This window comes from Lissotriton helveticus, chromosome 5_1 (assembly GCF_964261635.1).
Source record: "Lissotriton helveticus chromosome 5_1, aLisHel1.1, whole genome shotgun sequence".
Classification (NCBI taxonomy): domain Eukaryota; kingdom Metazoa; phylum Chordata; class Amphibia; order Caudata; family Salamandridae; genus Lissotriton; species Lissotriton helveticus.
This window is the reverse complement of record NC_136065.1, coordinates 192905568-192933161: the sequence shown is the minus strand read 5'-3', so window position 1 is coordinate 192933161 and position 27594 is coordinate 192905568. Positions and strand designations below refer to the sequence as shown.

Genomic DNA, 27594 nt, shown 5'->3' with positions numbered 1-27594 from the left:
TAGCTCTATGAGTGTACTGTTTGCACATGAAGAATGTGTAGCGCCGAATAGTTGGCCTCTCCACCAACAACATAATTGTTCGAGATCATCCCTGTTAAGGTGTGTGTCCTGTAGAAACGCAATTTTGATATCTCTCCTTTTAATATAGGCATACATTCTATGTTGTTTAATCAGACTCCCGAACCTTTGCACATTCCAGGACCTCAAACTATATTTGAAGGTATCAGTCATCATATAGCATCAAGAAACACAGGGCTATTGCGTCAACTCTCAAGAGGGAAAACCTCAAAGCAAAATTGTGTACCTACACTCATACCCACATTGTAGCCGCTGTGTGTTGCTTCCTCTGCAAAATAACCTGATTACGCCAACTCTGTAACATCTAACAGAGAACATCCCCAACTGTTTCTCCCCAGGGACCGCTGTCATAGCACTTGGCGCACACACCTCCCCAATCATTTATTAGACTTATTCCTCACCATCCAGATGGCTCTGTACATGTTGGAAATGGTCAAAACCTACTCGAGGCACCAAGCTCATTAGAGCGTACTCAAATCTTCTGTGGCCCAGTTCAGTTTGAGCAGTTTTTGCACCAATATGGCAAACAGTCAATTTAATTCTTAATATTTTCTAGCTGTGCAGTGCTACAAATATTGTGAGTAGTTATACACCTTCTATATGCCTGTAAAGTCGCCACTGAACAGCATACATCTATTTGTATCCACAGATCTCCACCAGACTCCATACGCTCCTACAGCTCACCCACCAGTTCCATTTTAGCTGGACTGTCAACTCCACCAGCTCGCTTTCACCTGGCCTTTCCAATACCCTGGTCAACATCAGGAGCAGCAGCGGTCTTGCCTCTTGGCTCCCTACACTTCTCGGGGCCCGTATTAGTAAGGCCGGCAGGTCCCGGGGCTGTCCGCGAGCCCCGACTGTCACACAAAGCAACTTCTCCAGTCCCAGCCAGACAAGGTCCTCCTCAGCCTCTGTCTTGATCAGCACAAGGCCCCACCATTGCAGCTCCCGTGCGACCTCTCATGTACGACATCCTGCTTAAGAGTCACCCAAACTACGCCAGGCAGCTGCCATGGTGTTTTGAGCAGAGACTGTGGGTTGGACTAGGTGCTGCCTCAGCTCATGTCCAGCTCTCTGACCTGCAGGTCACTCGCCATTCCATTAGAATTATTGCCATTTGATTTCAGTAAGCTGTTGGATGGATAGTGATCTCGTGTCTTGCTCCAAACCCTGTCCTAACTGTGAGACCTTCTTCCTACTTGAGTTTCACACTTGCCAATAATTACTCTATAGCTTTCAGCTCACTAGTTTCCATTTAAAATGGCTTTTGCATAACGATTTTATGTTCAAACATCTCAGCTTTGGATCCTTCTCATATGATTGACTGGAAAAGAGAAGTTTTGACTTTGCTTCCTACAAACATAACCCAGGACTTACCGCCTTACTACCTGAAATGGGATCTGACTGATCAAATTACTCTCTGCCTCTCGGGAAGTATGACTGATCGCTGTCAATCAATCAGGATTTATAAACCGGACAGGGTATCCAGGGGCTTGCAAGCCCTAAAGGGTTATTCGAACGGACATGTCTTGAGGGACATTCGGAATTCCATAATTGAGGTGATGGTCCGAAGGTGCATAAGGGAGGCTGCTCTAGGTCTGGGCTGTGATGTGGGAGAAGGAGGATCCTATACTTCTGCTTCAGTAGATGCAGGGAGAAGGGGCAAGTGAAAGGGAGGTGCAGCGTAGTCTTCTCAATAGTTGGTGGAAGTTCAGGTGGTGGTTAATGTAGGTGGTTCCTTGGTTGTTTATGACCTTGTGTGCATGGGTCAGCAGCTTGAATTGGCATCTCATCTGTGTGGGGAGCAAGTGTAGTTTCCTGAGGTGGGGTGTGTTTTGGGTTCATCGGGGAAGGCTGAGGATGAGTTTGGCTGCGGCGTTCTGTATGGTCTGAAGTCTCTGTAGAAGGTGTGCGGACATTCCTACATAGAGGGCATTTCCGCAGTGCAGTCGGCTGGTGATAAGCACTTGTGTCACTCTGGGTCTCGTGTGTAGGGGAAGACACTTGAAGATCTTATGTAGGGAAGAACCGTGAGTGGGAAAACCTGGTCTGTAAAACCGCAGCAGGAAAACTAGGGCAGCTGCGGTGTCACTGGATCAGTCTGGAAATAGCAGGAACTGGAGCCCACAAGCAAGTGGCAAGCTAGGTGTCCAGGTGCCTACTGATGTGGTTGTGCTGCGGTCTGCATTAAGTGCATCCTGGAGTTGGTGGGGCTTCTGTTGGTGGGAAGAACAGTGAGTAGGGAAACCCCAGGCAGCTGCTGTGTCACTGGATCAGTCTGAAATAAACAGGAACTGGAGGCCACAGGCAAGTGGCAAGCTAGGTGTACAGTTGCCTACTCTGTGTACTCCTCTTCTATCTTAATTTAGCAATGGCTAATGCCAGCCCACAGTAATATGCTCCATTAAGATCTGAGCAAGACACTGGAAAGGTACGTTACTGCCATGCTCTGAATTTCCCTGACTCTTAGGTCCACTCATATGGTGTAAACATGATACCCAATGTTTAAGATCGCCCTCTAACAGAATAACAGAATCACCCACCCCAAACTACGATCTAAATCAGATGTTAAAAAGGTGCTTACAAAAGGGATCACTCAACAAGCGCATTGCCCTACCCTAAGTTATGTCCAACGTTGCTTTGAAGAGCTGATTTATGGTATGTATTCCTCTTCACATGAGGTAGTGTTATGTGCACTCACTCTACATGGGAGTGTTTTCTCGATGTTTCTATGTTGGGTGGTTTTGTAGTGAGCACAGTCACCTTGCAGGGTATCCTAGTGCTAAATAGAGAAAGTAAGATAGCCCGGACACCAGATGGCTGAATAAAATAGGCACTTTTGAGATTGTTCCTGAAGAGATGGTGAGAGCTGGTCATCCCTTGGAACACACAGGACAGGCTGTTAAAAATCCTTGTCTTGCCCTCCCACAATGGACAAATGTTGCACAGCATTGATCAGAATGGGCTGCCACAGCAGCAACGTACAGCATCACCCGAAAATCTGAATGTCTACCTATCTATCCATAATGTATATATGGAACTTTATACAATACAATTGTATTTCTCTTTGTTATCTTTCTCATACATATATACTCTTTCTATGTAGTTATGTATCTATATATTTATTACTTTACTCCTGCTGAAGAAAGAAAGAAAGAAAGAAAGAAAGAAAGAAAAGCCTTCAACTTCTTGCACTACTGTGTTTCATTCTATACCTCTTTCAATATATTCTCTACCTTCACTCTCTGACTCATCCCAAACCTCATTCTATTGCTATGATCTCCCTTAGACCCTTTCTTGACTCTTCCCTTCTCTATCCCTTCTTGACTCTCCCCAAACCCCATTCTATTGCACTTACTTGCTTCTCCCGCTGCCAGTCGCCTCAGTGCTCCTCTCTTCCGGAAATCCCTGGGCCAACACAGGCTCCCAGACTCCCAACCCAATCCAGACGATGCTCTCATGCTGTGAAAGCAGCTCCTGGATTGGCCTGTGCGGCCTGGTTAGGTGCTCACTAAGGGACTGGGAGCCTGTGCCATTTCTCCACCCAGCTGTACAATACAGCTGAGTTGGAGAAATAGAAGTACGCATGTCAGTTTGGCCGGCCTAAGAAGCTGGCGAAACTGACATGCACACTCTCAAGTGCCCTCCACTCTTCCTCCCAATCCCTGTGCTAGTGTAAAGAGAGGATTGTCTGGCTCTGCCCTAGACTCGGCACTATCATCTGCTAGTGAAAAATAAAACAATAATACATTTTTGTTCTCCTTTTATTTTTCATTCTGCAGTGAGGCGCTGCTCCTCCACCATTATGGAGGAGCCGCCGCTGCATATTACTAAGATCTTCCATATAACCCTTTCTAGACTCTTCCCTACTCTATCCTTCATTGACTCACTCAATCCTCATTTTACTACTATGACCTCCCTAATACTCCTTTTAGACTCTTCCCTCCTACATCCCTCCTATGAGTCATCCCACATCTCATCTTTCTAATATAATCTCCCAAATAACACTATCTAGACTCTTTCCTCCTCTATCCCTCCATTAGCCTAGTCAATCAAACTAACTAACTTGCATGTTCACTGCTAAATTACCAACTTATATTTCCCTATACTAATCCTCCTCTAAACCTTTAGGTTCCGGAGTAGTGTGGTACTTGCCAAAAAGCACTTCAATGCCTTATCAGGGGTAGTAAGCAATATTTAAATACAATTACAACACTTCACCACTTCTCTCTATTTCGAATAGAGCTGTAGTTCTCTAAGACTGACGTCTGAAAAGGGAGCCACCACTTCCCTAGACTGGCAACGTTGTCCCTCTTTCAGTAAGTTATTGCGTCCAGTATTTCTGTTTCTTCTCTCTGCGAAAAGGAGAGAACCACTTTGAATATATTTATGCTAGAAGAACATAAAAACATGTTGATTCTAGCAAGCTGAAACAAAAACACATGATCTCAGTAATGAACAACAAAGCCCAGATTTATGAAGCCTTTGCATTGCACTTACTTTGTGCAAGGCGATGCTCGGACAACACAATGGCTTCAGTAATATTTACAAAGCTCACAAAGACAATTTGAGCTGCCTTGCGTGGCTTTGTAACAAAATGTAACGCAATACAGCTGCTTGCACTGCGTTATGATACATTTCAAATGAGAGTTGTTCCATGGGTGGAGCATGGGTGTTCCCATGCATCCACCTATGGATTTTGGCACATTTCCAGAGTTAATAAAGCTAGTATACCTGGGAATGCGTCATAATGCGGCAAAATGCTAGCCTTCCCCAATGAGGCGTAACAGGGAGGAACATCTTTATTTCTCCTTGATAGTTCCTCTTCCCGCATGTGTTGCATTTTGCAGCGCACACAGAAAGAGGAAAATGCCACTAACGATTGTTTTTGCGCAGGAAGAAGGTGGCCTGTGTTGGCGCAATGCAGCACAGAGTGCACCAGCACAAGGAGAGAGCAGATATGATCAATAACTTCGTAAATTTGGAGCATTGCTGCTCTCTCTCATTCACGCAGTGCAGAAACTTTGCTTGCCTCCTGCATTGGTTCAAAGATTAGTAAATGTACTCCAAATATCAATGTACATCACCTTTGAGATTCCACCACTGCCTATCAGTGGCAGGAACATGGACGCGATGATTCTCTGGCAAGCCTTTAGCTATTTCATCTCTTTGAATTATAACTCAGGTAATCCACTAGTCCAAAAGTCTGGGACATGTCTTTAACGTAAAGAAGAGATGGTTTCTGTGCTTATCGAAGTGAGGGGGCTGAAAAAGGCATGTTCTCTTCCAGGGGATCCTCATCAAAGTCATAAGCACTGAATATTCCCGCCCATGTGCAGGGACCCCCCCGGAAATAATATAAAAATTATATATGGAAACCATATATGTACAGCTCTACATATATATAATTGCCTCGGCGGAAAATTTTATGGCATCCAGGGTTCTGGACTGTTCAAGGCCCGCCTTCGATCTTGGGAGGACAGGGAGCGGTGAAGCAGTCATTGACTGCAACCTGGGCTCGGCGGATTTCCAGCCTTGCCTCCGCTGTCAATACTCCCTACATATTGAAGGTTGCTGCGGTCTGGGGGCCTGAGGAGCGAAAAAGACTTTTTGGGACATTGATATTTCGGGTGTTGTGTCAATACGGCTCCTAAATCCCTCCACCACTGGGATGCCTGCCAACAATTCCACACTGCATTCTGGGACCTGTAGGCGCTCGAGACCGGCCGTCCAACGGGAGGCATACGCAAATGGACTACACCTGAATGGGGCGGAGTGACTATCAAGTATTAAGGAGGGGGCGGGGTATTTAAAACCTTAACTAAACGCCTGCTTTCTGACAACACCCGAGGCGCTGAGGAAGGCAGACCCAAGCCGAAATGCATTCGCCATGATTTGGTGTTTCAGGAATAAAGTTCGCTCCAATTGGTTCCCCTGCTGTGGCTTCATTTCTCTTTTCAGGAGGAGTTTTTTACATATATCATTTTTTCTCATACCAATGCAGCTCCCAATAGGAGGCTAAGCAATGTAATTACACACATAAAGACTGTATTTGCCAATACACAAGAGGGCAAGTAGCACTTGAAATCTGTTTTTTAATGAGCAAAGCACTCATAAAGAATAAAAACTGCAAATAAAGTAGACATTGTTAGCCTACAGGCTGCATTGTAAACCAATAGCATAGAAAATGAAAGCATTTTCAACAAAAACTGGCACCGTGCCTTTAAGGCAGCCTTGACCCCTAGCTTCCCATCATGCCTCAGGGGTGACAATTAGGTCAATTGTTCTTTCTGGCTCCTTCTGTCAGAACCCTGGATTCACAGCTCTCTACTTTTTTGACTTTTCTGTCAAAAGTAACTTGTTTTATTGTGGTTTTCTTGACTTCACTCGATGTCTTTTGATAATAGAGTGAGGTTTAAACACTTTTTTGTGACAGAAAGAGTTTTTTTCTGTCAAAAATGCCTTCTTTGTTCGATCCTTGCCCTGCCTGTGGCAAAAAGAAGGCCAAGTCAAACACGCATGATGTGTGCATTCTTTGCCTTCCTGAATCACACTCTCCTGCCTCCTGTCAACACTGCAAGAAGTTATCTAAAAGAACCATCAAGGACAGGATGAGAATCCGTCTTTATGGCCCCTCAGAAAGAGGTAGGTCTCCTGTATAGACAAAGAAGAGGGCGCATTCGACGTCCAGGAGCAAGGTCCCAATAAGTGACCTGCGGCGGAGTGGTCGTCGAGGGATTTGGCACAGGAGCGCTGCTCTTCAACTTCTAAAGCCAAGTCTCTATCGGCGTTAGAACAGCATTCAGCGTCGAGAGTCGATCTTCCGCCATCGACGTCAAGACACAGATCATCGACGCCGAGACGTAAGTCATCATCTTCAATGTTGAGACCGAAGTCCATGTCAGCGTCTCAGTGCAAATCACCGTCGAAGCAGAGATCGTCGGATGTCCTATTGTCGACATCAAGGCAGGGGCCTCTGTTGCCGTCTGCAAGACACTCGATGTCGAGACAGCAGCCTCTGTCGGTTTCCCAGCCGACGTGGAGACACAGTCCTCCGTCGAAGGAAAGCGCTCGACGTCGATGTGCAGCCCTCTGTCGAAGCGAAGAGGTTCAATGTCGAGACAGGAATCTCCGTCGATGCGGCACTTGACGTTGAGGCACAACCCTCCATCGGAGCGTGCACGATCAACGTCAAGGCATCTCTCCCAGATGGATGCAACCATTACATCTATGGGCTGATCGTACTTAGCAGCTGTACTAATACTATACGGCTGCAACTACTGCACCGTAGTGTATTCAGTCCTGAGAGTGTCTTTTAAATGTCACACCTCTGGCTCCCATGCTTATTTGTGTGCGATTGCTAATATTGAGTCCATCAATGGAAGAGTGGCTAGTATGTGTGATTATGTTGTCATTGGCTTGAAACTTTCAACTTTATTAAATTTGATCGATGCTTGCCAGTACATCACCAATACCCAACACTCATCAGTAGTGTGTTACAGTAGTGTGTTAAACGGTGTTACTGAATGCAGGGCAGCATCACAATTGACACGCATGGATTCAGGCTATTCTTTCCTTTCGTCTAAACGCTCTTTGAATGAGTAGGTTGTTCTTTTATGTGCAAATTTAGCACTTGAGATCTCAATCGAAACCATGCAATGATGCCTTCTGACTCAGAGAGTTTTGCGTGAAAAGTGTTCAGCAACCACTCTATGGGAAGTTTCTCCAACCAGTGTGCATGTCCAGGTGAGACAGGAGAGAGTGGGTACAAGCATGATGGATTTTCCATCTATAAGAGGCATTGTGTCTTACTTAAGTAGTGGAAACCATTTGAAATGTACCTTCTAACCTGAGACTTTATCCTTAACTCCAGACAGTGAAAGAAGGAATTAGCATGATTTCCGCGAGGAGCAAAAATGCCGATATTTAACAATATTTTTTTTCTAGGGACCCTACAACATCAGGTTGAATATGTCCAACTATTTAAGCAATAACTAAGAAAAATGTATTGCATGTTTGAAATTCTATTGCCTGTGGTGTTTTGTTGTGGTAATGTTCTACTTTCAATGGCGTTCCCTGCATTTCCTTTGCTGTTACTAAGGTGATGTCTTCTCCTGTTTTCCTGGCTTCCTAGAGAAGTGGGATCAACATGTGATCTATGTCTGGAGGGACGGGTCCTGGTACAGTATGCCATCAACGCCTCATCCCCGCTGCCTTGCAATCCATCTGGGCATTGGAGCCCTCGTGAAGCAGAAGGTAAGAACGAGATGAGAGATGTAGAGCTTTAAAGATACCAGGAGCAATAGAGGAGAAAGGAATTTTTATTGAACAAGTTGCTGCATGACCAGACTATGCAACCAAGAAGAAACCCAAACAACCCAATACGAGACATTTCCTAATTCCATCTACTGCCTTGAAATAGCACAGTAATATACTAGATTCCGAGAATTGCCTACCATCCTTCATGTATACCATGCCAAAGTCTCAGTATTGTCAAAAGCATGTGATGCCACCATTTCGCAAATACATGCCTTGTACTTGATAATTGTTAGGTCTAGGTGGATTTTCAATTACACCAGAGTAATTGGAGTAATTTCAGTAATTCCGCGTTACTCTTTGATGCAGAATTACCGATAATTATTGATTACTCCTGCTCACGTAAATTGAGGAAAAATCCTACCAGGCCAGAACATTTAGCTTTTCGTGCTCTGCTGCACTTAGCACTATTTCTTAGCACAAAATGCATCCTCGCATCCATTTTGGATGCAAGGGTGCACTATGAAAATAGCACTAAATTCCTGGAGTAAGTTGGGAAAAATCCATCCCCAAGAGCACATTTAGCAAGCATTAGTGGCTACTCGCTATTTGTGTTCTGTTGCTTTTAACCGTATTACTGATTTAACATGTCGCCTTGTCAATATTGGAGTTCCACATTGGTTTGTGTCAAATTCAGAGAGTGGCTGTCAGACTTGCTGCATCGATATCTGAAGCAAAGTTAGAGATTTTTCTACAGGAGTATTACATTGTGATATGCTGCCTTCGGTATATGGCTATTCATTTGCTTTGCGTTTTTCAACGAGAGCTATGGATCTTTTTGTGTGACTTCAGAGTACGAGTTGATATACAGGATGGTGGTGTTATAGACAATGGATGAAGGTAGGTTTCTCGGTCTGATACGCAATACCCCCGGAGATGTGGGTTTAGTTAAAAGCATGATGAAACAGTTTAGGTATTTACTTAGTATTGCTACTCCCTAGCACTTGGAGGGTGTGCGGACAATTGAGAACTCATAATAATACCATGCATTCAACACAATAAATGAACTGCCAACTCATTTGTGGACCACAAAGAGGTCCATCCCTGTTAGCTGACCCCTTATAAGACCCCCTTCTGGCCTAACTCGTCCCCTTATGACAGACACCACAGGACAATAAACAGCGTGGATGCAGCCCTCTCAACTCAACCTGTGGTTGCCTTCATTGCTCAAAGCTACATCCTTTTTAGCAAGGGAGCAAGACTAGGATCCTATTCCCTCCATATCGACCTATGGATAACGTGGCCAGCTGCAGAAACGATTTTCCTTTGATTCCACGATGAGGCCTGGGTTCAAAGAAATTTTACGTCTTACCCCCAGACTTCTAGAAATCTTTTTCCATGTTTATTCCATCTGGAGGTGTTTGAAAAAGTTTGATGTGCCTGATTATAAGTTTCTATGGGGCACTTAGCAGCTGTAGCAATACTATACGGCTGCAACTACTGCACCATAGTGTATTCAGTCCTGAGAGTAATTGTTGGTAGGATGCACTGCAATGTGCAATAGTTTGAGACTTATTACAGGATTATTGCACCTAAGTGTGCTACGTACACTGGGTTACAATGGGACTATCACAGTGTAGTGTGCTAAAGTGAAAGAATGACTATCACAAATGTTCTCCAAATTATTTAGGCTGGGAATGCATTTTAATGTCAAACAACACATACATGTTGGGTGTGTTTCTGTTTTCATAAGGGGAAGTGGCTAGCCATGTAAATATTAAGCTAAGGGGTCCATTTACCGAGGAGCAGACTCTGTTCTCTGTTGATCAAGGTACAGCCAGTTGAGTTTCATCTAGTTGTGGACATATTTCAATCATCTGGTCACTTTCTGATGGTCCACAGATCTTTCCTCAGCTTTCAGTTATATATGTATTTCATCTGCAGACATTTAGGGGCCAGAGTAGTGGGTGTAAAGGATGTGGATTATCAGGATCATCTATATGTAAAATGCTGCCCATGGGATCCCATATTTCATGATAGTGATTTTTAGAACAATGAGAGCCAAGATCACAGGGTTCTAAGTGCCAAGAAGGGGGCCGCAGCTATTCCCTTGCCCGTACTGAAGGACTGTTGAAATAACACCATGTTTAAAGTACCTCATGTGCAACTTTTTTGTTTAGGAAAAAAAACTTTCCATAGCAGGAGGTTGTTTTCTCTATGTAAAAAAGTAATGTCCCCTTGCATGCAGGGAGCATTTCTCCCTGCACATTAGGGCCTCTATACACATTTCCTGCTTGTATCATGCATAAATGTAATGAAATAAATGAAAATGATATTTATAAAGCACTTAAATGCCCGGAGGTGTCTTGGCACTGGCTATTGCTTAGTCAAATAAAATGATCAGCTTAATGAAGGGGGACTGTTCAGCAAGGCCAAATTATTGGCTTCACTACCAGGTTTTAAGGGCTTTCCTGAAATGAAGTAGATTTGTCATTTCCTTTAATTTAAAAGGAAGAGTATTCCATAACTTAGCCATACAGGTGACAACATGTCTACCTCCCTAGGAGGGTTTCTGGACATGGCACAACTACATACTTGGCTACAGATGAACGCAGTGGTATGTAAGGGATGCACCAAGAGAGGGTGCGTTAAAAAAATTCAGAGCCTGAATTATGAAGTGCTTGAAAGGCAATGTACAGAGCCTTAAAAGCGATGCGCTTCTTTACGGGTAACCAATGCTGCTCTTTGAGTGCAGAAGGTGTTTGATAATCCCATATAAAAGCTGGGATGCCGCATTTTGCAGTATTTGCAATTTGTTATGAAGCTTGAAACTCCAAGTAAGTATATAGCACATTGCAGTAGTCCAATTTAGATACGACTAGGGCCGTAACCACTGCCTTTTGCTGATTATTTGGGATGTAAAGAAATATCTTCCTGAGCATTTTAAGAATGTAAAAAGCAGAGGAAGTTTACCTAATTGATACGGCTATAAAATGTCAGCTTATTGTCAATAAGAATTCCTAGGTGTCTCTCTTTCTTGACAGCGCACACACTTCCTGAGGCCACCAGCTGGGCGACCAGAAGGGAGTGTCTTTGCAGAATAAAAGCACTTCTGCTTTTCTCAAACTCAATTTTAGGCAATTATTTTTCATCCAGTTGCCACATACTATCATGAAACCTGGCTGCAGTGTTGTTTGATTGGTGGACACTGCAACCTCAATCTTGGTATCAACAGCGTATGATATCACTGAGAACCCAAACGATTTTATAAGCCTAGCCACTGGGGTGACATATAAGTTAGAAAGAGTGGTGCTTAATGAGGCTCCATGTAGCACCCCACAGGGGAGTACAAAGAGATCAGATACAACTTTTTCGATAGCGACAAGTTAGAAGAACTAAAGCTGTTCCCCTAATCTCTAAGGAGTGGAAATGGTCAATCAGAAGATCATAATCGACCATGTTAAATGCCACCAATAGCTCTAATAAAATCAGTGCTGCATTACCTCATTTGTCAGGAATGGATCTTATAGCTTCAGCTGCCACGATTACGGCAGATTCCGTGCTATGTTTGGGTCTAAAGACAAACTGAGTAGAATCAAGCGACTGTTTGCATTTATAAAGGAAGCCAATTCCAAATTCACGGCTTTCTCAACCATCTTGGCTGGAAAAGGAAGACGAGATATGGACTGATTGTTGATTGGATCTGCAGAAGAGAACTTGCCTATATAACTGAGGGCTAGATAGAGGATTTTTCCCATCCCTTATGAAAGTAACCTGAGCCGAACATTTCATTAAAGATATCAACTAAGTGAACAGATATTATTTCTGGAACCTGCTGAAGAATTTTGCATGGGAGTTACATGACAGTCATGGGGACGAACAATTTGTGATGGTTACCTCACCCTCAATAGGGCAGGACAACAGTGACTATGACCTACAAGTCCTATGGCTGATGGACCGGTGGGTCAGGGTTGACTGTGAAATTAGCCAGCAAAGACCTTGCTGTTAGTAAATACATCAATCCCCCACACCTCTAAATGGAACGGAGAAACGCTGGGATTAGCAGCTCAGCAAACTGCTGGTGTACGGTTTTCTCATGTCCCGCCAAACCCTGTATAATAGCCCAGTTGCAGCTCCTCCGCTAAGGAGGAGGAGTGTCGCCCCACTGCTCTTTGAGCAGGGAAAAAAAAGAAAATGATAATAACAAGACTTTATTATCATTTTTTTCTGTGCCACTCAAAGCAATATTAGGGCGAGCCGTGGCTGGGCTCGCCGCCGTCAGAGGGAGCAGGAGTGTTTTGCCCTCTTGAGACGGCTAAACAGTCATGCGCACAGTCATGTGTTACACAGCCCGGTGGAAAATATGCCCAGGCTTCCAGGCACTGCCGCTCAGACCAATCACAATGCTGCTGATGCAGAGTTGTGATTGACTGGGAGATTCCGGGAGCCTGGGTGCTTCCGGTGTGCAGCAGAATGAGGTCGGAGGAGAGGCCTGCAGCAGAGGATGGAGGATACGCTTTGAGCGGCGAAGTTAATTTTATTTTTGTTTTGTTTTTCATCTCCCCCACACCACCCCCGCCTCACCGCCCCAGTTCCGAGGCAGCCGCCACTACAATAGCTTAAGCCTCATCTATGTTTTATTCTTGTAGAATGGTACTGGGATAGGTCTGGGATCATATCTCGATAACAGCAGCAGTGGGGCTCTGCTGGGAACTCTTAGAGTGGTCCCTCTTAAAGCCCCTGTAACGTGCAAAGAAAAACAAAAAGATGACGGGTGGAACAACTCATTTGTACTTCTCCCAAGCAGCTAGGTGTTCCAGATATTATGTCCTTTGCACCTAGAATACATCTACAATTAATGTAAAGGTTTGAGTTTTGTTATACAAATGTAGATGGGCTGCTGCAAATCCTATATGTTTCTTACTCCCATAATCAATTGCAAAGCAGTCTAATGTCTCATACATGTAGTCTGCGCTGTATAAAAATTCACTTAAATATAAAAAATCCTGGCACCTATCTTTACCTGCAACTTCTCTTTGTTTATACTTATTCTTATTACACATTAGTCTCTCATACGATTTTTTTTATTTATCTCCATTTTTATGCTCAGTGATTGTCACTTCATTCATTTTCTTTTCGCCCTCTACTCCTGCTAACTCCTCTAGCCCTTTGCTTTTGGCTCCCTTCCATGCCCTCTTGCCTCTACCCATTTATTCTACTCTCTTCCTTTTCGGCCTTTTGCAGGTTTTGGAGGCTGGTAATAGACATGTGATTGCATGGGACTGACTTACCAACGATCTTCCAGCAGTCTCCCTAGCTCCCTCACCCGGGACTTAAATCAAGCTCCTGGTGGTCCAGAGGCCAGGACTGCCAAGAAATGACACGCCCCCTTAATAATACGTCCAAGGATGTGAACAACGCCAGGCTAAAAACAGAGCAGCCAGAATCACAATGGGCTTTTTTAAACTAACCTCACTCATTGACAATGGAAAGGAACCAAGACATTTAGCATGGTGTCGTGCCATTTCCTATCCGTTGCTTGGAGCAGGACCCAGCCCAGAGATGAGGGGCGTCTGGAAGACAGGCAGCCTGCAGGCAGCATCAGCGAAGAGAACGGCTCTAGCGAAGAGGGATAGAGGATTTCACAAACAGGACACCTCATTGAACTGGTGAAGCATAACGTTAGGGTATTCAGTGACCTGTTGTCTGAACTGAGGGTCGCCTAAGGATTGATGTGCAGTTAGGTGGCATCGAATCATAGACACAACGTGCCTATCGATGTATCGATCTATTGATGTATCTATCTATCTATCTATCTATCTATCTATCTATCTATCTATCTATCTGTCTGTCTGTCTGTCTGTCAGTATGTCTGTCTGTCTGCCAGTATGTCTGTCTGTCGATTTGCTTCCTCTATAGCTCTCTGTCTCTCATCTTTTTTCTTTCTTTCTTTCTCTTTCTTTCTTTCTTTCTTTCTTTCTTTCTTTCTTTCTTTCTTTCTTTCTTTCTTTCCTTCTTTCTTTCTTTCTTTCTCTCTCTCTCTCTCTCTCTCTTTCTTTCTCCTAAAAACAAAACAGGGTATGGTGTGCAAAGCTTTTTTTTTTTTGCAGCTTCCTCCAAGGCCTATAGAAATATTTTCAACTTCATGAAAGCCTTCACGAAATTTGGAAAGGAAAAACTTTACAACACCAGCTTGGTTTGCTCATAACTGGTAACAACAATGACATCAACGTCATCATCTCCTATGATCATCTCCTTTTCCCCACCGTCATCAACAACGGTCATAACGTTGAGGATATTAAAATGCCTGTTGATGAAGATTCCTTCGATGGCATCCTTCCTCAACTTACCGTAGACGATGAAGATCCCGTTGATGACACATTCCTCACTGGCACAATCCCAGTTGCCATCGACGCTGTAATCGACAACAATATAGTTAACAATGGGCTCGGTGACAATGACACCATTAATGATGCCGTCGACGATGATACCGTTAATGACGACCTTGTCGGCGACGAAGAAATCATCGATGATGGACAAGTCAACGCCAATAGCAAAGACCACTGCAAAGATAGCATTTCCTTCATTGTCTTTGATAAAATGATAAAGGGATAAATCTTTTGCAGACCTCTTAGATGAGGAAGACGACTCCGATGATGAAGGTGCAATTGGGGTGACTCATAGTCCGTCCTAACTACATGTCAAATGCCAGGACTTGGAGGGTGATGACGAGTAGTATCAGGAAGACTGTTACTCTGTGAGATAGCATTCAGAACCATATATTCTATACAAGACTAACAGGAACCTTCTATTCCAATGCCAATGTCTCTGGTTAACAATTTGCAAAGTACACTCCAAGGCAGTGATTCTCATAGAATGGCCCCGGGACCGCATGTGGAACCTCCTGACCTTTACATGCTGCCCCTTGGTCCAGAGCAGCACTGGGCTAATGTTTATGTGACTCAGCGCTAACATAAAAAATATGTTAAATAACCCGGCAACCTTTTATTTAAAGATTAATTGAAATTAAAGAAAGGAAGTAGCTTTAGGAACACCATCATTTATAAAAACATCTTGCCGTAAAAGTATGAGAAAGTCTGTTAATAATTCATTAACATGCAGAACTGTTTCACCTTAGTACATCAGATTATCAGGGCATTGATAAGTTTTTTTTTTAAGTGATAGTTTCCAAACCCTGAATTAAGAAACATGTATTCTTCCCTACACCCTGATAACAATGCCAATAGTGTACGATTAGGCAAGTCACTTGTCATGTGCACCTTTTGGAGGCTGGGGGTTTCTATTATACATGAACAACATATAGTTTATTAAATCAAACACCGGAGAAGGCTTTGTACAACACACATTTTGAAGTCATGTATTTCGAGGTCTTTATGTGCTAGTGAAGAAAAAGAAGAGAAAGTGAAATAAAATATTACCTAGGATCACACAGTTTAATTAAGCAGAGAAGCTGGGATTAATCCAATTTTTTTTTTTCACATTGTGGAATTCAAACACTAGATGTATCCGCCTAGCTTACCTTACTCCCACCTTACCACAAATCCCTCCACAAACCCTGACCACCACCTTGATGGAATCAGTGCGACCCTTGGACACATCATAGACCAAATTAGTGGCCCACTGGGAAAACGTTTGTGAGTACCCATGCTCCAAGACTATTATTCCAGGTTCTCACCATCTGCACCTGCGGCTCCTATGCCTCAAGCACCAAGGCTGGTGCAGTTGCTGCAAACTCCTACACCGCTACTGCAACCATCACGATTGCTTGAGGCACTCATTGCCACTCTACTAGAGTTGGCAGATACCTTGCCTGACGATGCTCCATCTATTGACGAAGACAGGGAAGAGAGCGGAATATGAGACAATACCTCAGTTCCCAATAAGTGGAACGACTATCTCATCCCCACTCCATCCCCAGGAGCGGCTGCACCAGTAGACTTTCCGCCAGAGGACATTAGCGGCTTCTATAATTTGATAAAGAGGGCAGCCAAAGGATTTGAACTTCCACTGCTCACCAAACAGACTATTTCCTCTATGATTATAAAGAACCTACCAAGAAGTCGATGTGGGAATCCTGATTACTGATTTTTTTGGCAAGAAATTCTTAAAGCCATGAAGAACATGGCTAAGGTTTCAGCAGTCATCCTAAGATTGGACAAAAAATGCAAAGACCGAGATGACTGTCCAACTGATTGGGGAGCCGAAACCAGACTCAGTGGTATCCCAAGTGACACAACATCTCTCTAAGAACCCGTCCATACAAATTTCCTCCCCTCCAGACAGGGACGGTCAACAGCTTAACAATATCGGGAAGAGCTTATCCTCCATGAGCATATCTTAGGCCGTTATGACTGCCAAATCTGGAATGATATGACCACTTACATTGACTAGCTACCAGAAAATGCCAAACTGGAAGCTCGAAAATGTCTACAGGAGCTGAAAGAATATCAGTAGAGATAATCGACTGTGCCGTTGATGTCTCCTCGACTGGGTACCGGCTGTTCTCCATAGACAAGGATGGTTAAAATCCACTACCTTCTGCCCAGAGATCCAAAGTAAGATACTCGACATGCCCTTTAACAATGAATCCTTATTTGGGACACACGTGAATGATGCACTGCAGTCCGTCAAGACTGACATGGATCCAGCAAAGTCTCTGGGAACTCTCCAATATAGGAAGCAGCCCTTTCGAGGAGCAAGAGGCAGGCTTATAACTTTAGAGGTGGTTATCAACCATACAGGCAACAATATCCGTACGGTCAGACACAGTACTGTCCCCAATATGTACAACAGCAACAATACAGACAACCACCAGTGGCTTCATTTAAACACTAATCTAGAGGAAACGTATCTGCCTGCGGAAGAGATTCTAATAGAAAAGAGTGAAAACAATTTAGTGCTGAACACCCTACACTCTTCACCAACCCATATTGGAGGTTGAACTTCAAACCATCTTCATCAGTGGTCCAGGATAACATCCGACAAGTGGGTGCTCAATGTGGTTTCCCGAGGACACACTCTTGAGTTTCTCCAAAAACTTCCACACATCCCACCAACAGGACCACCCTCCCTTCACTTAAAACAACTCCTGAGCCAGAGTTCTATCATGCTGTAGAAGGGAGCGATAGAAGTTGTTCCAAAACTTCAGAAAGGATAGGGATTCTACTCATGTTTCTTTCTGATCAGAAAAACCACAAGAGATTGACATCCTATTCTCGACCTACAAAAGTTGAATACATTTCTAATGAAGCAATCTTTTCGCATGATGATGCTTCAGGATATATTACACTTCCCCAACAAAGAAAATCATATGATGGCCCTAGACCTCACAAACGCATACTGCCACATCCTGATACACCGAAAACACTGCAAATTCCTGTGCTTCAGTGTAGCCAGCACTCAATACCAATTCAAGGGAGTTCCATTTGGGCTAAAATCAGCATTTCACTGAGATGCTGGCCCCAGTAGCAGGCCATCTAAGACAGAAGGGAATCCAAGTCTTTCCATACTTGGACGATTGGGTCATAAAAACTTCCACACATAAACAAGCAGCAACAGCCACTTCCACATGTCTTGCATTGTTAAAACACTCAATTCAACCCCACAACAACGTTGACATTCTTGGGAGCATTCCTAACACTGTGCAAAACAAAGCCTTTCCCCCCTAAGACAGGCAAGTAAAGATTTAACAACAAGCTCACAGAAAGTCTGTTTCAGTCTGGATCTACATATTGTTCATGGGAATGCTTTCTTCCTGCATCTATCTTGTTCCCAGTTGCCAACTACAAATGTGTCCACTTCAAGAGGAACTGAACAAGCAATGGCTCCGGGCGTAGAGGTCCTTCGGCGACCTCATTCAAATAACTTCAACCGTGAAACCATCCATGACTTGGTGGACAGGAACTTCAAATCTGTTCAGCAGTCTACATAAATAACACAAATTCCAGACTATATCATTACAACGGATTCCTCCCTGGAAGGTTGGTGTGCCCACCTCCAATACTTACAAATAAGTGGTAAATGGAGCCCAGAAAAAATAAAGCTGCACATCACTCAGCTGAAACTTAAGGCTATCCCCAAGATAGCATGGTCAATGGTGCTCATATGCACAGACAATACCATCAGCATGTTTTATCTCAACAAGCAGGGGGACACACGCTCACCAGCGCTGTCTTGTCAGGTGAAAGACATCTGGAACTGGGCTCTTCAACATCATACATTGCTCAAAGCAGAACATGTGCCAGGAGTTTCCAACATCCTTGCAGACTTGCTAAGCAGGACCAGTATACTTTACCATGACTGGCAGCACATTCTGGACAATCTCTTCCACCGGTGGCGCAAGCCGAACTTGGACCTATTTGCTATGAAGCAGAACAAGAAATGCCTATTGGCATTCCCAAGAGGATCCATGGGGGAATGCATTTTCAATGAGATAGTCAGGAATCTATGCTTATGCTTTTCCCCTGATCCCATTGGTCCAACGGGTGCTCAACAAACTGAAGAGAGAGCCTTGCCAACTTCTCTTCATAGCTCCCCAGTAGCCCAGACAGCTTTGGTTCACGGAGCTCCTGCTCTTCTCGGAACAACATCATGTCAAGCTCAAACTGATACCAACGTTGCTGACCATGAACTAGGTGCCAGGTTCCTCTTCCCAACCCAACATCACTACATTTATCGGCCTGGATCCTGAGTTCAATGAGTTCTCCATGATAGACAGTCTGTCAGACTGCAGGGAAATCCTTGTCAAGGCAAGAGTGGGTACAACGAACAGAACTTATAAACTCAAGTGGAAACGCTTTTGCCTTTGGAGTGCGGACTCTGAGGTCAACCTTTCACTTCACCACTGGAGTCAATCCTCCATTTCTACTCCACCTGCCAAGATCCAGCTTGACTCATTCTTTATCAGAGTGCATCTGGCAGCAATTTCAAGGTTTTGGTGATCCAGTAATGCACTACTCTAGGGCCTATTCAGAACTTTTACTCCAGTAAGAATACCTCCATCATCTTGGCACCTGAATGTGGTGCTGGGACAGCTCATGAAAACACAGTTAGAGCCCATTCACAAAGCAGAATTGAAGTACCTTGCCGGGAACACTGAGAGCATAACAGAGGGCTCTTCCTTTGCTTGGAATCATACCTCCTACACCGTTTATATGTGGGGGTATGATTCCAACATGTTTGATACCACACATGATTGGATTCGATACAGCCGTTTTATAGATGGTCATCATGTAATTACACAGTGCTCCTCTATATTGTATATGGCTGCTTCACTGGCAACCCGGTAGAATGGACTCCGTAGGCTGCAGATGTGTCCTGTAAATGCATTGGCACCATCTCAATTAGAACCAAGCACCCTGCCTTCAGGATTGCAAAGGCCTGCTATAGGGGTGACTTATAGGTTTTAAGTGCAGTGACCCAAGATATAGGAAACCTATATCTTTAGTTAGTGGTACAAGCTCCAACTTACACGGGCTGCAATGACGAGCCTGTAGTTCCATTTTGCATGGCCTCTCATGTGAGACATAATGCATGCTTCAGCCCATGGGAGACCTCTGGGGTACCTGTGCCCTGGGTACATGGATACCATATACTAGGGACTGCTAAGGTACCTCAGTATCCAATCTGGAATGTACCTATGTACTCAACACTACAATGTAATGAGAAAGCAAATAGACTGGGATCCTGATTAGCAGGATCCCAGTCAGACTAGTCATAAACAGCATCACATCAAGCAAAAAGTGGGGGTAATCGTATAAGAAGATCCTACTTTTCTACATGGGGATTTACCAGTAGCCAATTCTGCAGTTACAGAAGTACACACCCTGTCAAATTTAGGCATGAAGCACAGTGACTGTGGTCTTGGTTAGCAGGATCCCAGTCAGACTATTCAAAAAACATAGTGACACCAGCAAAAAGTTACGTGGGGTGGGGGAGGGGCAGTGTGAGGGGGGTGTAAAATGCGGGAAACGGACGATTTCAGGTAAGTAACGAAATAAATAAATAAAACGAATTTGGCGATGCAGCGTGCATAACTAAATTTGTTTTATTTATTTATTTCGTTACCTGAAATCATCCGTTTCCCGCATTCTACACCCCCCCCATCCTGCCCCTCCCCCACCCCACGTCACCGTCCGGTGTCATCGCTGTGCATATCGTAGAATATAATACCGTTAGACTTACACGTAGACGTTGTAGAACCCCAATGTATGCCTGCCAGTGATATCGCATGTAGATGCTTGGTTACCAAGATACAAAAGACAAGTTGACATTTCATGAGATATGCTGTTTGTCACCAGAAATGTATGTCCACTCTTCAAACAATGAAAAACCATAAAAGTACAACACAGAAAAAAACATGCAAGTAAGAACTCACATTGCCATCATAAAACACTACATTCAGGTACACAGATATACAAGAGTGCTTTTGTCATGAAGTTTATCTACACTAGCTGTTAGAAATGTAAGCATGCTCACCCTCAAGTTGACAGAAAACACCTCAGATCTAAAAATGTAACACCTGACATTTGCCTTGAAAGACTCACACTGGTTTCCATTAGTGGCCACCTTTAAATTCAAATGTTCTGGGACCGATTGTCAACCAACCAATTCAGAACACTCCAGACGTACCACCAATGTGTTCCTGATCCAAGAAAATCAAAAAATGCCTTTCCCTAGCCGTATGATGGGGTCTTGCCCTTATTAAGAAATTTGTATTTTTATATTAGTAGTAGTATAGTTATATTTTAATAACTGGTTTGGACAAGAAATCAATCTGATTCTTTTGGTTGCTTTGTTGAATAATGCCCTTCACCTGAAGTCGTGTTTAAAATCACATATGTTCCTTACGAATTGTTTCAGAAGTTGTGAAAAGTTTATAAAATGACGCTCAGTTGCACTTTGGTGGTCAAATGTGGTGTGCCATCATCTTGTGACTTTTTCAAAATGAGCACACGCCTCGCAATAAATAAAAAAAAAACTGCAAGACACCAATCGTAAACTGGTAAGAGCAGAAAACGCCTTTCGGCAAGACTTTTTAAAACAAGGTGTGTCTTTACTTTGAAAAAGTCATACGAACTCACCTAATGAAAACAATTTGAGACATTTTTCAAATTTTTCTGGTGTAATTACAAATTCACCCGGGCCTAATTCCGTGGCTGTATAAAATGAGGACGATGTATCAGTCTGAAAATAAGTATGCTCTAACAAAGGGGGCAGCAGCTAAATGTTTATTGTTTGGAGAAAGTTTGATGATGTTTTAAAGTAGGACAATGGTTATTGCAAAGTTCAAGATTCAGAAAGAAAAGCATCTAAGAAGAGTGAGGTACATTTTCAAAGAAAACACTTGGCTATTGTTTAAAGTGTACAAAAATGAGACAGGGAAGAGATGAAATTTCTTTTGTAGCTTAACTATTGCCGAATTATTATTGTAAGGCTATTCTTAAAATTATTATTTTCTCAATGATTTAACTTTGTTTAGAATCCAATAATAAAAAAGAACCACTGAGAGAGGAACTGTTTAGGAAATCCCTCTGTAGTCTACCATGCTTGTTTCTTTAGTCTACATTATATGTTTCTCCCAACAATCGGCAAATACCCAGGAGGTGCTCGATTTTTAGTGTAATCCTTCGTAGTAAAGCCTGGCCTCTATTACTAATGGAGTGCACACAAATTGCCCGCCCCCCACATACACTCGCAGCCAAGGGGACTACAGCCCCCTTTGGGCCAGGCTTTCAGGTGACTGAAGGAACCAGGAGGGTTTGGGCAGGTCCTGCCCAAGAAAATGTTGAAGAACTGGGGATAAATTCCTCATTTTACAACATTTGCTAAAGAAATCTACTTTTCACAGGCAGATCTATAGGGGTACTCATGAAATATTCAAATACATTGTAGGTGAGACAAGTGTAGGCCTCTCCTGGGTTGTGAGGGCTAAGCTTCAGCGACAAAACTTCATAAAATGGTCGGAATAGATGCATTTTAATCTCCTTTCCCTATCATCATCGAGTTATGCAATTTCACAATGAAGATACAATTGTTCTTCACTTCTGCTCTCCACCTGTGATTGTGCTATCTTATCTTTCACATGCAATAACTTATAAGCTACCTGGAGGGAGCAGAGCTGGAAAGTGAAACCGTACAAAAATCTCAAACTTACCGTCAATAGATAGAAGAGCTATCCCTCAGGTTAATCAAATCTCAGAGACTGAGACACAAAATCGCCTCTCTGGTTAGAGAGGCTGTACCTGTTCTAGAGATATCCTTAACATTGTACCATTGATGCAGGTTTTCGCTCTGGAAAGCAGAATCGATGATAATATAACAAAAACATTAGCAAGCAGATGCCACCACTTGGGATATGAAATGCCAGCCATAGCAGTAAGTACACTCTGCAACAAGAAATTAGCATGATTTGATCCCCCCAAATATCTGTTTTCTGTTTATTTTGGGAATGTAGTACATTTATCGCCAAACATCAGCATCAAATTTCTTTACAAAACACACACAACATTCTCATATGCGGATTACGGCTTGAGTAAATGGACTAATTTTTACCAAACAATTAATATTTTGAAAATAACTTTTTTTTTCGTACAAATACCAGGTTTTTAATTTAACCCCTTCCATGCGGTGCAAATTTCACTGTGGTGCGGGGATTTAAGTAGGGGGCGTAACCCTTGCGTGCTCAGGGCGGCCCCTTGCCGTCCTATGTCACGCTGGGCGTGGGGGCAGGTTGCTGGGGAGCCGTCTGAACTCCGCCCACTAATTAATTCTCCAGCGCAGATGTGGAATTTGCGCCACGCTGGGGGAACCAGCGGCTTTCGGATGGCCCCCGCCCGTCCTGAGCACACACCCAGCGTGACGTAGGACAGCCAGGGGCCGTCCTGAGCACACAAGTGGGTAATAGCATTTATCCGTTTGGTCACTAAATATCGGCTGGTCATTTTCATCAAATACTCACATGTACTACATGCCTTGAAGCTGCCTCACAGGCCAATGTATTTCTACCACATCCACTGGATGTCCACTATCTGCTTGACATAGCTGCCACTATACCTTGGGTGGCCACACTAATGCCAATAATGCACACCTGCGCATAAACAATGTAGAATAAAATGCATTTGCATGTACACACATAAACAGCAAGCCCGCTCCATTACTTACCTGATCAGGGTCACCGTTCTCATCTGTGGAAGGGGAAGTAGACTTGTAATGTGGTATCAAGCCTCACCCAGAGTGACCTCCTGCTTCCAGCCTGCCACATTCGCGCTAACACTGTAACTGACCCCATGGGCCTCAAAAGCCTGGACAATCATATTGTGCATAGTTAACATGTTTATTGGTCATGTTTACTGGGCCGTACACCAGCGGTTCTTAACCTGTGATCCACAGACCTCTGGGGTCCAAGAATCATACTCAAGTGGACAGTGACTGTTGGGAAAGTTGAATAATGCTAGTCGATTGTCAAAGTATGTGTACATTAGAAAAATGCAAAAAAAAAATCTACAATTATTTATGAGGGGGGTTGTTTTGCACTTGCACCTCACAACGTGGTGCATGCACGATGCAAACCAAAAATGCGATTTGTGAAGCCTTGCAAGCCCACCTTGCGTAACCCTGAGTGGCTTCATAAATCCAGAGTAACGCAACACAGCGCAGATCGCTTCATTGTGTTAGTCTGCTCCAGGGAATCGTTCCATGGATTTTGACGCATTCCCAGATTTATTAAAAGTGGTAGACCTGGGAATACACCAAATTGCTACGCCTTCCCAGGGAAAGCATAACGAAGAGAAATATCCTTTTTTCTCCTCATTACTTTCTCTTTAGAAAGAGGTCAATGCTTGAGGGCAATCCTCCTTACAATGCAGGCACCCTTGCACCATGGTGCCTGCATTTGCGCTAGGCAGCCAAAAAGTCACCAGCGAAGGGGATAAAGGCAGGAATGCAGTGTATTCTTTTAAATACAGCACATTCCTGTCCTTTCCCTGTCACGCGGTGTATCGCAAAAAGGTGACTTGCTGCGCTGCGTGACCTTCAAATATTCATGCCCCTAAATTGAGATCCCTTGCTTGATTTGTGGGAGCACCACAAGTTCAGCAAACAGGATACAGTATGGAAGATGAAGCACCAACAAAAAGACAGCATGCATTAGAAGCAAAAAAGACATAGTGATTTAATAGAGTTTAGCATATTGCTTTATCGTTTATAACTTAAAAAACAATTTAGAAAATCTTCAACTTTCCCATTAAAAGGAAATGTTTTGTTTTTGTATGTTTGTGCATTAAATAAATACTTTCAACAATTATATATTTGTTTGGTTTATGTTTTTAGCTGTATTTTGTTTATTGTTTTGAGGTTCAAATAATAGAAATTGCTCTGTGGGGGTCCCAGATTACAGTAACGATTCAATGGAGGGGGTCATAGGAGTCAAAAGGTTAAGGACCTCTAAGTTAGAGGCACAGAAGAGTATGGGAGAAGCTGGTTTATAATAATTACATATTTATATTAACTTTACACTGGAAAGAAGGACACTTTAGGCAATGGAGGTTATCAAATCGAAACCATTTCACAATCATTAGTTTTTAGACAATTTATCGTTTTAGGCGTAGGGAGATTAAGCGATTTGCCAAGATTCCCAAGATTTTTTGTCACGTGCCAGAGCTGGGAGTGGAACCCAAGTCTCCAGGTTCCATAGCCAGCAGCTTAGCCACTAGCCACATCTATTTCCATGTGCCAACAAACGGCAGAATTGGGAAGCTGACCTTTTGGCCAGGGGAGCAAAGTGTTTTGTTAGACAAGTGAGAGCCAAGTAGCTGCTCCCAGATGTATGGCAGAGCCCTAAGTGCTCCTGATTCACTGAAATGCTTGAACTGCATCTGTGATGGAAGAAACGGCCCACCGAGTGCACAGGTGTTTTTTGCCTCTAACCCCCAACGAGCAAGCAACCACTGAACGATGGTTACATTCATGGAGAGTTCATCACTGGCAACATAACGTTTGTAAACACTGACAATTATTGCCTAAATGGCGACAACTGTAAAATAAGTAAAGCTGGCAGATTACTGCAGGGAACAACAATCAGACTTGCACATAAAGTACTACGGAAAAAATCAGGCTTTTGAATCAGACTGATTGGCCACTGAAGGCAACAGGTTAATGACACCGATGACCGCTGCACTGAAGACCACATTAGGCTTTTGAAATTGGTAACTGATGTACTGTAGGCAACACCAAGCTAGTGTGACTCACAGTTGATGTACTGGAGACGGATGTATGACACTACAACGCATGCTTTTACATCGCATGCCTTTACAACGTAAGTATTACAACGCAGTCCATTACAACGCATAGTGCTTTGGGGTGCTGGATAGTGAATAGTTTAATTTACTATTCCAACTCCAGTCCCCGTGGACACTAGGGAAGGTTATTGGATAGTAAATTAACCTATTCCCTATCCTAGAGCGCCCCCCAGAGCAATGCGTTGTAATAGTTTGCGTTGTAATGGTTGCGTTGTAAAGGCTCTACGATGTAAAAGTTGCGTTGTAAAGGTTGTTTACCACTGGAGACATCATCAGGCAAGATAAAATGTTGGATCGTGTCCTGCAGACATCAGTTTAGGGAAATTGATGCGTGACCTGCTTAATTAATTCTGGTCTTCATTTCCTGCAGGTCATCCAGATGTGGAACAGCCATGCAAGTCAAGTGTACGTACCTGGAGCCCAAACAATGCTGTGGTCGAACGGAAGGTGCCACCCATCTGCCCAGAGCCCCAGGGCTGCCACCTGGAGCTGGAGTTTCAATACCCATTAATTCCAGAGTACCTCACTATCTGGGTGACCCTTATTACCGCAGATCTGGACTCCACGGGGGCCGTGAATGATATCCGGCTGGTGACAGTAAGCGGGAAGCACATCTCTCTAGGCCCCCAGGATGTCTTCTGTGACATCCCACTCACCATCAAGATAGACTTGAAGAGCATCACGGAGGAGGTGAGCAGTGTTCAGATATACACCTTGGACGAGTCCCTCGAGATTGACGCTGCAATGCTCATCTCTGTCCCCGACAGCCCCCTGTGTGCCAGCTGCCACCCTGTCAGCTACCGCATTGTCCGAGACCCGCCATTCAGCGTTGATGAAGCAGCTAGCTTCTCAGACCTCAACAGACGATTCACAGACACGTGAGTACAACACATGCTCAAATTCTTTAAGAGTGAATGCTAGTCTACCAAGCAAAAGACAACAAGCATTTGTAATGCAATAGGTCTTGCATTTGTTAAAGTTAGAGCTGTTGGCGTTGAAAATAACAATGTTTTTAAATTTAGTTTTTTTATTTGCAGTGGAGTTATTATATTTGCACAGCAGTATTGCCTATGGTATAAAAAAGCAAAAGTAAAAAACATTGTTATTTTCAACGGCAACAGCACTCGCTTTAACAAATGCGAGACTTATTACATTGGAAATGCAATTAGTCTCGCATTTGTTGGAGTTGGAGGTATTGGCATCATAAATGCCAATGTTTTTTTTACCTAGCCATGTTGCAGGGTGCAGTAACATATGTGCCAAAACCTCTTTTCGCCACTTATACTACTGCACCTTGAAAAGCTGGAGTTATTGGCATTATAAATGCCAATGTTTTTTACCTAGCCATGTTGCCGGGTGCAGTACTATATGTTGCTAAAGAGGTCCCAAGGACCTCTTTCGGTCACATATGGTACTGTACCCTACAGAAGATATGGTAAATCCACCCTACCCATAATGCATTGCATGCAAGACAGTACCACAAGTACATTCAAATAGCTGTGTCCATATGTACAATTAGTAGCTTTGAAATGTGACAAATAATTTTTATATTAATTCAAGATTAGGTTGTACTCTGTGTGGAGCTGATGAAGGGAATTTTATAGAAGGTATCATATACATGAGAGATGTGCTAGTGAGTAAAGTAACCACTGCCAGTCTTGATTAGGACCAAGTGTGTGTCCTGCATGAAGCCCTTTAAGAAAATAGTACTCTGAGGCTGTAACTAAAACCTAGGGAGTAAAACACATGTAACAGCGGGTGTCCTCATGGGAGGTAACAAGAAGAGACAAGGCGGTATTAAGGAGGGACTACTAACCCTATTGACTTATGAAAAGCCACTATTTACAAATAACAGGGACAGGAGGCAATTAAAAATATGGATGGAAGGTGGGCGGAGCGTTATGCCCATATCCTGAATACAGCATGTCTCGAAGACAGTACA

General features: G+C 43.5%; 1 protein-coding gene across 2 annotated transcripts in view; it reads left to right on the top strand.

The window, feature by feature from the left end:
* Positions 1 to 27594, top strand: part of PAPPA (pappalysin 1) — a 1283063-nt gene that overhangs the window by 896681 nt on the left and 358788 nt on the right. For both annotated transcript variants that reach the window (XM_078641985.1, XM_078641984.1), the window contains 2 exons: positions 8213 to 8334; positions 26023 to 26530. In XM_078641985.1, the coding sequence (XP_078498111.1) occupies positions 8213 to 8334; positions 26023 to 26530 (630 nt within the window). The remainder of the gene's footprint in view (positions 1 to 8212; positions 8335 to 26022; positions 26531 to 27594) is intronic.